The 13868-nt window shown below is 46.7% G+C and overlaps 7 protein-coding genes across 7 annotated transcripts; 4 read left to right on the forward strand and 3 right to left on the reverse strand.

The window, feature by feature from the left end:
* Positions 1-1356: 1356 nt before the first annotated feature.
* Positions 1357-2169, forward strand: N7479_009753 (uncharacterized protein; the record flags this gene model as incomplete). The annotated part of the gene is made up of 1 exon (XM_057257446.1): positions 1357-2169. One exon carries the CDS (start codon positions 1357-1359, stop codon positions 2167-2169), a length of 813 nt encoding a protein of 270 aa, XP_057104904.1.
* A 1346-nt stretch (positions 2170-3515) lies between these two features.
* Positions 3516-4559, reverse strand: N7479_009754 (uncharacterized protein; the record flags this gene model as incomplete). Its single annotated transcript, XM_057257447.1, has 1 exon — positions 3516-4559. One exon carries the CDS (start codon positions 4557-4559, stop codon positions 3516-3518), a length of 1044 nt encoding a protein of 347 aa, XP_057104905.1.
* A 1371-nt stretch (positions 4560-5930) lies between these two features.
* On the forward strand, positions 5931-6851 carry N7479_009755 (uncharacterized protein; the record flags this gene model as incomplete). The annotated part of the gene is made up of 2 exons (XM_057257448.1): positions 5931-6340; positions 6404-6851. 2 exons carry the CDS (start codon positions 5931-5933, stop codon positions 6849-6851), a joined length of 858 nt encoding a protein of 285 aa, XP_057104906.1.
* Positions 6852-7194: 343 nt separating this feature from the next.
* N7479_009756 (GPI anchored serine-threonine rich protein) lies at positions 7195-7904 on the reverse strand (the record flags this gene model as incomplete). Its single annotated transcript, XM_057257449.1, has 3 exons — positions 7195-7501; positions 7596-7694; positions 7783-7904. The coding sequence occupies 3 exons, from the start codon at positions 7902-7904 to the stop codon at positions 7195-7197; spliced, it is 528 nt and encodes a 175-aa protein (XP_057104907.1).
* Positions 7905-8636: 732 nt separating this feature from the next.
* Positions 8637-10036, reverse strand: N7479_009757 (alanine--glyoxylate transaminase; the record flags this gene model as incomplete). The annotated part of the gene is made up of 2 exons (XM_057257450.1): positions 8637-9705; positions 9765-10036. 2 exons carry the CDS (start codon positions 10034-10036, stop codon positions 8637-8639), a joined length of 1341 nt encoding a protein of 446 aa, XP_057104908.1.
* Positions 10037-10966: 930 nt separating this feature from the next.
* N7479_009758 (vacuolar protein sorting-associated protein 29) lies at positions 10967-11733 on the forward strand (the record flags this gene model as incomplete). The annotated part of the gene is made up of 4 exons (XM_057257451.1): positions 10967-11023; positions 11075-11089; positions 11151-11564; positions 11617-11733. The coding sequence occupies 4 exons, from the start codon at positions 10967-10969 to the stop codon at positions 11731-11733; spliced, it is 603 nt and encodes a 200-aa protein (XP_057104909.1).
* An 829-nt stretch (positions 11734-12562) lies between these two features.
* N7479_009759 (polyadenylate-binding protein) lies at positions 12563-13400 on the forward strand (the record flags this gene model as incomplete). Its single annotated transcript, XM_057257452.1, has 4 exons — positions 12563-12643; positions 12788-13044; positions 13107-13194; positions 13251-13400. 4 exons carry the CDS (start codon positions 12563-12565, stop codon positions 13398-13400), a joined length of 576 nt encoding a protein of 191 aa, XP_057104910.1.
* Between the last annotated feature and the right edge of the window lie 468 nt (positions 13401-13868).

Consider the following 13868-nt stretch of genomic DNA (forward strand, 5'->3'; position numbering starts at 1 on the left):
AAAATGGAACTGCAACGACTGGTGTATGCACGCCGTTGGCCCTCGGCAGGTCATTTCTTCAGGTGACCAATACACTCACTAATGAAGGCAAGAACAGGCAGACCGCTGGGTATAGTGACTGTTATCTGAATATGATCAAGAGTGACAAGAAAAGGGATCGGCAGGGCGGTCTCGGAGGTGTGTTTCCCTTTGATTGAGATCTATAATAGAAGAGGGCACCAGATGCCATGAAATGACAACAGCCCGCTCGTTATTGGTCAAGCCCAATTCGTAGGGTAGCCATGGCAAGAGCCGTTGTGGGGGAGGTGGGGAGGCCTAATGATTTGATAGCTCGCCGATGAAAGGCCGCGTGGTGCAACATTAACGGTTAGGAGGCGCTAGGTATCATCCTTGTTAACCTCCGAGGTTGCGACTATCTATCGATAAAACAAGGCGGCGATCCTTATGTCCCCGGTAAAGGCCCGATGAAAATGCGATTATCAATTGCCAATCACCAATTGCCAATTACTAATTACCAATTGCAAATTTTCTTTACTTTTTCCTTCGGCTACTTTACAATTTAATGAATGGATGATTTTATTTGCCCTAACTTTCACCAAGCTGGACGCCAGCCCAAGTGATACATATGAGCGGTATGGCTCCTAACCGGCTTATGTCTTCCTGGAGCCAATGGAGCTGGAGGACTAGAAAGTGCTGACAGAGAGTTGGAGCATTAGTTAGTTAACACTATTCATATACAGGGCTAGGTAGTTAGTCGTCGCAGGGTTGTTACGGACCCACAGGTCGCAACTGGCGAGAAACTCGCCCTTCCAACGTAAAGGAATTGGCCCGCTTAAAAGGTCAAGTTAGGCTAGGTCCTTCTTCGAATCAAGGCCAAAAGGTGTACTGTAGTCAAGGGCAAGAGCTAGAAGAATATAATCAACTGCGAGCTACAGCTTTCTAGTATCTCTAATCCCGATTCCGAAGCCAGGAAAAGTAGTTAGTGCGTGAAATTTGGCATGAGCTACCGTTGGTTGTGGCTTGCATCCCTGCCTCACACTATGCTTGGGATCTTTGATTGGTTTATAACTCTTGATTCAATTTCCACTCTAATTTCCAAGAGGCTGTGGATAAAGGGAATAACACCAGGTCGATATACTGTATGATAGAAATCAAGGTGTGAGGCTAAAAACATACAGGTCACTTAGCACCCATGGTTCGGGCTCGCCGCTCTACCTATTCAGCCCACGAAAGGTGCACGTATCCCATCCATGGATGGTAGCCATATCATATTAGTAACTGCGATTATCGTCATAATTAATAATAGAACAAATATACAGAGGCCTTTTGGGACTTTCTACCTCTTCAGCTGTGAAAATGATGTCCTTTCAAGATGTTCTTCCTCCAACTACACGGAGATACAGATATGAGGGATACCATCAATGTCTTGAGGTTTTGGAACAAGAGTCCGAGAGATTGGAACGTGAAGAAGCTCCACTCGGATGCGCATATAACCCTTATTTCATTATGGATATTGACGAACGCTCCTTCCTCGAGTGTTTTGTAAATTCGGGAGATAAACTACTGATGCTATCATGGGAAATCTACGATCATGTCTCTCAGTCCGCTCTGTTAAAAATGGAGTCTTCAGCCCACGCCGTTGCCGCCGGAGCGTTTAACACCATCTTCTCTGCCTGGGCCAGAAGAGTGGCCGACCCTCTTCTCTCTCCCACAAGTACGAGAACTGTCCGCGGCCAGACACGAACCAAGAGAGCCGACATCTCTTGGAGCCCGAGAGAGATGCCAAATGGCCGATCGCATAAGTGGCCAACTTTCGTTGGCGAGGTTGCGTGGTCGGAGCGTCGCACCAAACTCCAAGAAGACATCAAGTTCTGGCTGGACGATCCAGATAGTGCCGTTAATGCTGCCATCACCATCAGTGTGCTCCGCGATAAGATAATGGTGGAGAGCTGGGAAAGGGGCTATGACAAGGCTCCATCGCCCAACCAAAAAATTCAAATTCTCCGCAACCCCCGTCCAGGCTGTTCTCAGGTCAATGGCCAAATCGAGATAAAATTTTCGGATGTCTTCTTGAGAGATAAGAGAGATGGGGAGAGCGATTTCCTTCTGACGGCAACGGATATGGACGAGCTTGCAGGTCACATCTGGAACTACCAATATCCCGGGTAGGTAATGGGCTTTTGATACCCAGATGGTGTGTACTCATTCTTACTTGTCATTCCCTTACTCTATCCCTCGTGTCATTCTTTTGTTCTATTCTTCGAATCATTGCTTCCTTACTATCCATAACTTTTTACAGCCATTCTCCATGATAATCGTCGATTCATGACTAGCTCGTTAGAGGACGAAAATATCTTAGTTAAAAAAAAAAGTACCACAAAAATCTTTTGTGAGCCGCCGTGTTCCGCACGGTCTAGCAATTTTATTTTCTGTAATAAGTATCAACTCTAGAACAGTTTGATAAATTGATAAACCCAAGGATACTGTCATGATAAATGCTAAATACCATGATATATCCTCTGACCAGGTCCCTATAGTTGCTAGTAGGTGACCGTAGGAGTGTGTGTGATATGTACCTGAATAGGTAGCTATCCAGATGATAAACCAATGTTTACGGCGAAGAGCAACCAGAGGAACAACAGTGTAGAGTAGAGCTTAAAGTTGAAAGAACATTAGCCTCGAACAAAGAGAACTGGTGTGAACTAATAACGAACGCTTACCTTCTACCAACTACCCCTAGGTTTCCTTCTCCTATCCTCCGCTACTCAACAACCTGCACTAGTTTTGTCTAGTTTGCAGACAGACATTACCGCGCGCCAACGTCCAGCGCACCCCACTACACTCTCTACCTATGTATATTCTACAGACATGATTTCGCGGCCTACCCACCAAAGTACGTATATACCTAGGTTGTATGCATGGTGCTTGTGCTACGCCCATCTCTTGGAACATGGTCTCGAAAAAAAAAGGAGAAAAATGCATACCAAAAATCAGATTGGCGCGGAGAACCAAAAACATAGGTACAAAGATATGTCAAATGTGTAGCGGTTATGTCTACCACAAAGCAACAAAAAAGTCAAATTTGTTCTGCTGGCCAGCCAGCCTTCCTTCCCCTTTCTCCTTCCAACGAGCAAAATACAACGTTGTATACACCATGCCAATTTGGTCTCTACACCTTTGGTACCACTTTCTCTCTGATCTCGCATGCCCGAATGCAGAAAGCCAGTAAGATCTGCCCAAGTGAGTCCATGTGGTTATCCTTTGAAATATCGAAAGGTCCATATTCGTTCATTTTCAGAAAGCTAAGTTCAGCCGACGAGCTCTGGCTTGGGGTAGTTGAGGGGTTCTTGACCAAGGAAGTTGACAGCTTCGGGCTTGGAGTGGTATCACAAATATAGTGTACATACCCAGCATCGAACTCCGCGAAGGTCAGATAAATATATTGACGGTCCTAGGAGACGAGTAGACGACTATTGAGGCATCTACTATCAGCAAATCTTCACCCTTTGGTTCTCTCATAATGGTAGAGAACGTCTGCAGACTGAAATAACACACCTGAATGTGCCGCCTGAAGTAAGCTCAGAAGGTGTCGGGGGATGCTGGGAAATCCATGCAGCCATATGAGCACTCTCCTGCATTCGGGTGGGGTTTAAATCGGGCGCTATGTCACGAAGAAAGGGCTTGACTTCGACGATAGCTATTATTGGGTTATCTGGGTCATCCTGATAGCGAAGAAACCCATCCACACGCGCCTCGTAGACCTTTTGGTCCTTATCTCTCTTCACTACCAAGGCGCGGCACTCGGATGTCCAATCTGCCCTGATACCACTGAAATTGATCAGCAGCGCTTGAAGATAAAGAAGTAGTGCTATGTTGACAATTTGTTCGTCACTGATACTCTTGAACGCGGGACCAAAATCTCCGGTGGGCGGACTGAGAGGCGAAAGGTAGAAACCATCCTCTGGGCTCTCGGAGCTTTCATTGTCATCATCAATGGAAAGGTCCTTAAGGCCAACTATTGCCTTGTCGACCATCCTGGAATCATCAGATGCTGTCGCTTTTCTTTGAGAACGTGTCGGTGTAACAGGGTTGCCACCCTTTACCTGAGCATCACCAGCTAGATCCTGGCTTCTAGTTTTCATTGGTGAAAACTCAAGCTTGTGGATAAACATACCCTGAGATGGATTGATGGAATTAGAATTGAGCTGGTATAGACAAACCAGTGAAAAAGCGCCAAGAGACGAGAAATTATTTTCCCGGTGCCATGCCAGAGTTTTAGAGGCAGTTGATATGTATCGCGTCCAGCCAGGCATTGCTTTCAGGTGTTGTCGAGCGGCTTGAATATTTTGCTCTGTGACTCCCCATCTGCCACGCTCGGACGGGCTTGATAGTTTGGTGGCTTGATTCGTCACCCATAAAACCCGGAGAAGGAGAAATTGTCGCCAATTGATTTTTGACCCGGAAGCTGGAGACTCGAATGAATGAATTGTCTTGTTCTTGATTTTCGCGGCCTCGACCTGGTTCACCCAATAAATTTTATTACTTGGTAGCTCTGGCATTTTCAGAGAAGAAAAAAAGGATGATAGGAATTGATAATCTAGAAGTGAGTAGACAGGATGTTAAGATGACATAGGCACAGCTTTAACCTGGGAATCAGATAGATCAAGATGCATTCTGCAGCAAGATATAAGTAGTGGCGGTCTCTAACTAGTTGGAACGTATCGAGTCATCATGTTGACTTGGAGCAATTGGAAATTTCAGGAGACGCATAAGGGTTGTGAATGAAAGCCCAGTATTAAACAACAAGATGCCACTATCACAATCCGGTCACAATTTCTCAAACATGACCGTGATGGACTGGATGGAGCTAGTAACACCAAACAATCGACATTGCGGGTTAACCGCGTTGGTACAGCGCGAGTTACAATTGTAAGACTAACTACGGATGGGTATATCTAGCGATACGCTAGCTATAGTTTCTTAAATATAAGCGTGATTAGGTGAATAGAGCTAATAATACCAAGTAATCGGCATTGTAGGTTAACCATGTTAGTACAGCGCGAGCTGAAATTGTGAGCGTAACCATGGAAGGATATATATAACGATATGCTGGCAGCAGTTGTTGATAGATTTAAATAATGAGAGTTACTATACACCCTATAGTTAACTATACGAACCCCTTTACATAAGTACCTAGGTAGGTCTAATAATACTAAGCAATCGACATTGCGGGTCAACCGCCTTAGTGCGGCGCTGTTGCGGGGCTATGTACTACATACTGAGGAATTGAGTGATGCACTCAACGCCTCACTGTCCACCTCTTCCCCAATTGTTCTCACACACATTCCCTCTCTTTGTTTTCTTTTTCATGCTATGCTACATCATAATATAATCTACTTGACCTAGGATGGTATTCGAGGTGTTGAATTGAAAGTCTTCTTTCAAACTTTTCGGATATTTTTTTGGAGGCTTGTTTCTACTTGATACCCGTAAGTCGTACGCAGTACGTAGTACGGAGTAGAACAGCAATCCGCGATTTACAAAACAGTTTCGCAATGTATAATACGACATGATATGAAATGATCAAGGGCATCAAATTTAGAGTATTGTAATAGAGCGATGATCTATGATTGATCTATATCACGCTTGATGATTGTCTGCCAAGTAAAAATTCAACCTGGGCGGCTGCTCAACCAATTAACTGCCTGCGCGTACCCAACACCAACCATCACCAACCAACCATCACATCAACAACAATAACAGCAAAGCGCGTAACGAGACCGATAAAAACCTTGGGACAGCCTCGCAACATTAGTCATAAAAGACGTCCTAAACTCAGAGCTCCCGTCCCTCTTTCCCTTTGTTTCCAGCAGGATAACACTTCAGTAAACTTCAACCTACCTCGCTAGCGTGACCATCTAACGCACAGCATGGAGTCAAGCACTACAGATAATGAACCCACAAGGACACATTGGGATGAAGGCCAGATCTGGGTCAAATCCTGTCACGCCGCTACTAGGAAGCTCCTCGCGCTCGTCCTCTCTCGGAAGAACCAGGAAAAATTGCATATCACCACCACTGAACTTAATTTAATCTCCGGTGATGGGAATGACTATGGCCCATGCTTTGTGCACCCATTTTCCTATGATAAAATGAGAGAATATGCGGTCCGTGAACAGCCTTGGGATAAATTCGACATCCACGGTTTGAACATCGATGATACCCCAGAATTATGTAGATACCGGGGATGGGTTAACGCGTGCCAGGTGATTAAGGGTCTACATTATTCTCTGGACAACTTTTTTGGTGATATTCCGCCGCGTGATATGTCTGATGAGGAGTAAGTCACCGAGTTCTTACATTATTTATAACGCCTTTATTTCTAATCGGTTTTACTATATAGCAACGAACTTGACTCCGTATATGCGCCCCAATGGCAATGGAATATCACAAGCTGGGCGAACGCAAAGGATACATCTCAACCCCATATCACCGCCTTCATGGTTGATTCGCAGCCCTTCCGTGCCAATCGCTTCAACTCGGGTGAGATATCTATTGCCTATGGCTTGATCGCTAAGCGCCGAATTGAAGATGGATATAATGACCACCGATACATTCCTATCATCATCATTTCTGCGTCGGGTTTCCAAGCCCGTATCCTTCAGATCTGGCATGACAAGCAGAACCCCGAAGCACTACAAGTCCGCTCGTCACCGATCATGGACTTTAACGGTGGTGTGCAAAATAACTTGGATGACTGGGTCACCCTTCTATGCTGGATTGCAGGAGATCCCGTCGGAGATACAAAAAATGGAACGGAAGTTGTTCGAGTCGTTGAGCGTGATGCATAGCGCGTTGCAAGACACGCTGGCGAAATTTTTGTTATTTTAGTTACGGAGCTCGGGGCAAAGTTCTATTATTTATTCTCTTTATTTCATCTTTATTACGTTACTTAGTAAAAGAAAATGCAAGAAAAAAAATAGGATACTCTACGTGAAGAGATGCAAAGTACGAAGTGAAGCCCAGGGGTCAATGAAGCGACTGCCATACTGCCTATATGTGCATAGTATCTGTTTAGTGGATAATGCTACTTGGTAGAACCACTTCCTGAGACAATCATTCTATGGTACACGATTATCATACAGTAATATTTTTTTGATATAAAGACAGCAGGACCTCAACGCAACACCAGAACTAAAAGATAACCCCTAGCGCGAGCCCAATGCAACCTAGCCAGCCGCCAATCCTCAAAACAGAAGCAGTCCCTTTTTCCGGACGGATGGAATTAACCTCCAGCCCACTATACGACTGCCTCGGCCGTCCGTCCTGGAAATCATTCTCAACATCAGATTCGGAGATATAAGTTCCGTCGTCGATATCATTACTACTCGTAGTCGCAGCTCTAGCAGTAATACCATATGATTTGGCATTAGCGCAGCTTTGTTGCAAGGTGGACTGGGCGTCTTTTCTCAATGGGTCCTCGAGACAATTGTTATAGCAGCTGAGTGATATTAGTGTCAATGTGTGGAATGTATAGAGGTAGGTGGTATATAGGGTAAGTTTTGGGAATTGCTTAGGTGGTAGTCGAGACTTACTTTACCAAATTCGTGCTACTAGTACACAGGCAGTTCCAGTCGTTCGGTTCGCAGTTCTCAAGGTCAGATTGCATTGATTGGATGCATTGCTGTAGGATTCTGTTGGTTTGAAGATTTAGTGTTTGGGCTCAGTTTGAAATCAAAATAACCGCCCATGAACGTGTATATATGGATCGACTCGACCTACTTTCCTGACGCACATGCAGTACTCACCACACTATCTGTTAATGTGGTTGTTTTGGCTGTGTCCGCTGAGACGAGAGCAGTGGCTACTACGACAAATGGAAGGGTGGATTTCAAGTAATACATTTTGAAAAGATTTTATATATCTGGATGGGCGTAACAAAAACGAAGAGGCCTTTGCAGGATGAAGGGGTATACTAATATAGGATAAAATGAAGCCTCCAGCTACATTTCTATTAAAGACAAAACATTCCACACCATAGGGCTACGATCAAAGAATTGGTGACCAACCGCGTTATACAAGAGAGGGTAGGCCAATGCGTTGCTGTCTAGGGGTGTGGCAGGGGAGCCCTTGACATGCTACGGCTCACTGACAACTAGGAGCTGATAGGGGGAAATACAACTGCATGGAGTAATTCTAAGCACCATATTGCATTCTTGGCTGCGACTTGCGGTTCAAAGTCCATACTATACCTAGGTACTGCATTCCTATGAGCCTGGTGTATGCTTCGCATAGGGAGGTTTTAGATAGACGCGCCAATAGGGAAGATTCCGGAATGTGGAGGATCGGCGGGTACCTGCAGATTAATTTGGTTCTTGTTTGGGCAGTTGGAGGATTGTATGCTATTGGTAGGAGAGGAAAGGAAAAGCGAACAGCAAGTTTATTGTTTTTTGTACGATGTTGATAATACAAAGTCATGATACCATCCTACTCTCAAAACAGTTTTACAGGTGGAATAAACAAATTTTCTATGATCAATAATTCATTGCAGTAGTTTTCCCAAAAGATAATCCACGAGGCTTACTCTGGGCGAGTCCAAGTGATCTTATTTACATCGAACCTATTTGGTACAGCCCTTACAGCCCCTTGGCCTGCTTAGCCTCGGCCAGAGCCTCCTTGAGCGCCGCCAGGGCATTGTCAACATCACCACGCTTGGGATCAGTCACACTGACACCCATGTGACCGAAACGGATGTACTTAGTAGCAATCTCCTTGTGCAGGCCAGCTGCAAAGATAACACCACGCTTAAGCAGACCAGGCAGGACATCAGGCGGGGACAGACCCTCAGGCAAGTACAGGGCAGTCATACCATGGGCCTGGCATTCAGGGCGGGAAGCGAGCTGCTTAAGACCAAGCTCGGCAGCAGCTGCCTTAACCTTATCGGAGACCTCGGTGTGGATAGCGAAGCGGCCAGGGACATCAGCGGTGATCTGGCGGAGAGTGGTGTGCAGGGCGTGGATGAGCTGGGTGGGCGGGGTAGCGAAGTAAGAGGGCTTGTTGTTCTCGTAGTTCTGCATGATGGGAAGCCAGTTGGCGATGGAGGCGTAGTAAGCGCCGGGAGGGGTCTTGCGTGACTGGGAGACCTGGATGGCACGGCCGGATGTCATGACGATGCTGAGACCTGGAGGGCAACCGATGGCCTTCTGAGAGGCTGTGACGACAACATCGAGATCCCACTCGTCGAAGGCGATCTCCTCAGAGCCAACGCTGCACACGCCGTCCACGACAACGAGTGTATCGGGGCTGACGCGGCGCACCAATTGCGCAACGCCCTTGACGTCCGAGAGTACGCCGGTCGAGGTGTCGACATGTGTGAGGGTGATAAGCTTGTATGACTTCTCCTTCAGGGCTTGCTCGATTTCCTCGAGCGAGGAGCGATCGCCGATGGGCGCCTTGAGATGAGTCACGTTGGCGCCGTAGGTCTCGAGGCACTTGCCGAAGGAGTCGCCGAAGTAACCGGTGTTGAGAACGAGGGCGTTCTCGTCACGCTCGATCAGATTGGCGGAGACGAGATCCCAGCCGAGTGTACCGCTTCCGGAGATGATGAAGGGCTGCGCGGTGGGGTTGGTGGACTGGAAGAGTTTACGGACGAGAGTTAGGGTCTCGCCGAAGACCTTGACGAAGCCGGGAGCGACGTGGCTCTCACTGGGGGAGTTAGTTCGTTATTCATTGTAGCATGATGTATTGTGACCTCGACAACTCACGCATAGTGGGACATAGACTCGAGGACGGCATCGTCGAATTCGATGGGTCCCGGGATCAGGAGGGTGTTGTGAGGGGCTTGAGCAGACATAGTGGGAGTTTGTTCTGGGAGAGGGGCAGGAGGGATGGAGCGATCAATGGGTTTATATTCGACGTCGTCTGAGAAAAGGGAATCTCTCTCGGTCGAGAAGGGAGTATTGAGGTCAGGTAGAGGGAGGCGCTGGTCCAGGTGTCTGGAAATCAGGCTCAGACGCTCAGTAGATTTGGACGCCATCCGATCGCGGCGAGCCGCGGGGTACTTCGCGTGAAAGGGGATTGGAGCAGTTCCCGAGGGCAACTTTGGGATTGTCGGGTATCGCCGCCGAGTTGATTGGCCGAAATACCGATTGGGGTGCGATGATTTGTTCACTCGGATGATAGTACCGAGGGCATGTGAGAGTGAGATGTGAAGGGGTTATTTATAAATCATTCTTTTCAAGGTCTACCAAGGGGTGGTTTAGGGGACATCGGAGAAAGGCCGGGCGGATCCTACCGACAACAGTCTACGTCGTACGCTGTAGGTGTTGGTCCTTAAATTTGTGGATATAAAATATTCTGGGGTATTCTGCAGGTCATTTGATATCATTCTATTAGCAATTGCTTGTAGTATTGATCTTATGATGTTGTACTGTTTTACTCCTGTTTTTACTGACGTTGAAGATAGGAGAATCAGAATACTACACTCTATGTAGACCTGCTTTCTGCATTGAATGTGTATATAATATCCCATCTATCTCATCTATTTGATATGCCAATCTCAATGCCGGTGTCTGTTCGGCAATTGCTACTCCATTCAACCGCCGAACCCCATTCAATGTAGTATGCCCTTTCTGGTCTCCGGTGACCTTGGGGAGTTCGGAAACCTTCGAGGAAACATGGGGTAGAGTATGGATTGGACTCGTCAACCCGAAAAGCATTTGGACGAGAATGTTCGGCCTGATCAGCCAATGCGAAACAAATAAAAGATCGGGATGGCTTCATACAATAGATAGCACTAGCCGCATTTGGGTACGACATAGGGCTTAGGGCATTTCTTAGTTGCTCTTCCCCGCGAAGCTCCAACAGGCTGAAGTCAACAGGCGTTGTTTCTATCTGGCTTGATCCGATTTCCGATCACCGTGCATGGACCATTGACCTCCATTTACCCCCACACGCACCATCCAGGATGACCGCCCGTTTAGTCTTGGTCATTGGTGACCTATTCATCCCTGACCGAGCTCCTGTAAGCTGTCCTCAGCTCAGCTTTGTTATCTCCGCTAACATACTTGTCTAGGATCTTCCAGCCAAGGTCTGTCTTTCTTCTGCGTCGCAATTTACTACGCCCTACTGATAATTTCTATCGATTCTAGTTCCGCAAGCTCCTGACCCCCGGAAAGATCGGTCAGACACTTTGTCTGGGCAATTTGACTGACCGCGAGACCTATGATTTCCTCCGCGAGGTAGCCCCGGACCTGCAGATGGTCAAGGGTGACTACGATGTCGACTCTCCCAATCTACCTCTCTCCAAAATTGTGAATCACGGCAGTCTACGCATTGGTTTCACCCATGGCCACACCATCGTGCCACCCGCCGATGCCGACGCACTGCTTATCGCGGCCCGCCAGATGGATGTTGATGTCCTGCTATGGGGTGGTACTCACCGCTTTGAGGCATTTGAGATGGAGGGTCGGTTCTTTATCAACCCAGGAAGCGCAACGGGGGCCATGAGCTCGGGCTTCTGGCCAGATGGCGAGGAGCCTACACCGAGTTTCTGTCTGATGGACGTAAGTTGCTCCGACAGATTCGGAGGATAGCTCATATGCTGACCCTGAATAGATCCAAGGTGATGTCCTTGTGTTGTACGTCTATCAGTTGAAGACTGATGCCAATGGGGTAGAAAATGTGGCTGTTGAGAAGGTCTCCTTCCGCAAGAACCATCCTCCGGCTTCGTGATGCTCCCCTTATACCTACAAAGTAGTATCCTTTTTTCCTCCTTCCTCTATGTAAATAATTGCCTTGTTGTTTGCCTGGCCATATGTTCTTCTCCTTCTCGCCTGGTTGCAGATCCTATGCTTTTTCAATTTGATACATGATACCTTGAATCGAGTCATTTTCTCAACATTGTCTATGTTGCCATCTATCTCTATGTGCTGGATTTTTTCACTCTGATTTTTATGATTTTCCACAAAACAGGGTTCACCCAATAAAATTGAATCTTTCGCTTTCATTTTGTGATTGTCGCGTGATTGTCTTTTGTGGCTTGTTTGCGCCTCTCCCAAACCATGGAGCTTTGGGGTTTTGTACTTATCTATAACATTGAAATTTATTATATAGCAGCCAGAAGCAAACCATGTCAATTTTGAATGAACATGATTTGCATTCCTACATGCTACAGCTCCTAACTATGTCCTATGTGTATGAATGTGTAATGCAGTAGCTGTATACACCGCCCGGCAGTACATATGTATACCGCCCATTCATCGCAGTCGGAAAAGGCGCTATTCCCAATACAGAAAGCCTCTCGTTGCCAAATCCCAGAACTTCAATTCTCTGCCGCCTAGAGGTCTAGAACAGAGGGATCTGTTTACTCATCCAAATCATCTGGGCAGTTCCCAATTCCAAGCAGCTTCATACCTTCGTTTTTCTATACCAAATTTGGTGCGCGAAGATCAAATCGACACTCGGAGAGCTTTGACTTGCTCCCCTCATCGGTATCCCCGGCGCGTCCACCGACCCTTCGAATACCCCCAACCTCTCAACACCTTTTTTTTTTGCCGACAAAATGGCTGCCGAAGGACAAGAGATCCCAGAGCAGATCAAGGGGGAGCAGATTCCATCCCAGGAAGATGGTGCAGATGACGAGGTAGGTGTATTCGGGGTTGTTCCGTTGCACTGAAAGCAATTCCACACTCTTTGTTCGAGATCTTTGGGTCATTTCTTTGACACCCACGTCGCATACTTTTTCTTATATACAAGACATACCCGCTAATATGATTGATTCATAAAGGAAGAGATTGAAGCCATGAAGCGACGAGTGGCCGAGATGGAATCCGAGGCTGCCAAGCTGCGCGAGATGCAAGCTGATCTCGACCAGCAGACTGAGAGCCTGCAAGAGAACAAGGAAGATATCGATGCGCGTAGTATTTTCGTCGGAAATGTCGACTACGGTGCTTCGCCAGAGGAGATCCAAGCTCATTTCCAGAGCTGTGGTTCCATCAACCGGGTTACGATCTTGCTGGACAAGTTTTCTGGCCAGCCCAAAGGGTGAGATCTGAATGGAAGGAAGGAAAATAAAAATGGATATATGCTGATAACGCGCGTTGTAGTTATGCCTACGTTGAATTTGCGGAACCCAGCTTGGTCGCCCAAGCTTTGGTCTTGAACGAGAGTGTCTTCCGTGGTCGTAACTTGAAGGTCGGTTCAGAATTGCTGGTACTATTCTCTTTACACTCGCTGATATCGAATAACAGGTCGTTCCCAAACGTACCAACCTGCCTGGTATGCACCGTGGCCGGGGTGGCTTCCGTGGTCGTGGTCGTGGCCGTGGCTTCCCCCGTGGTGGATATCGAGGCGGTGGTGCTGCTTTCCGGGGCCGGGGACGTGGTTTCTCGCCCTACTAAGTGTCTTTTTTGAGGGTGCTTGAGGGTGCTTCTGGATATCCCGGGTCTGGTGTCCGATTTCAGGATCATCTGAACTGATTCCTCTCCTCCTTTTCTTTAGGTATGGCTTTGGAGTTGTGGGACATGTGCTGTACAATAATTTCCGGGCAGAGAATTAGCAAAAAAAAAAAATAAGAGATAACATTTAGCTATTGCTGACTTTGTATTTAATGTATGGAACACTACGAGTAGGTTTAGACTAATAACTAGAGGAAGATTATGTATTATATAGTACGAGATGCATAACATCGTACCAATGTATATAAAGACAGATGCAGAGTAGAAATATATATATTTCAATATGGTTGCCTAAAAATGGCTCTTATATTATGATATTTACAGTGATAGTTGTGATAATTCTCTTATTACCATCCTATTAATATCGAATTGCCACTCTTCCCGCCCATACCCGCTGAATTTCTCTATTAC

The sequence above is a fragment of the Penicillium vulpinum genome (genome assembly GCF_028829585.1).
Source record: "Penicillium vulpinum strain IBT 29486 chromosome Unknown utg000004l_segment0_segment0, whole genome shotgun sequence".
NCBI lineage: Eukaryota > Fungi > Ascomycota > Eurotiomycetes > Eurotiales > Aspergillaceae > Penicillium > Penicillium vulpinum.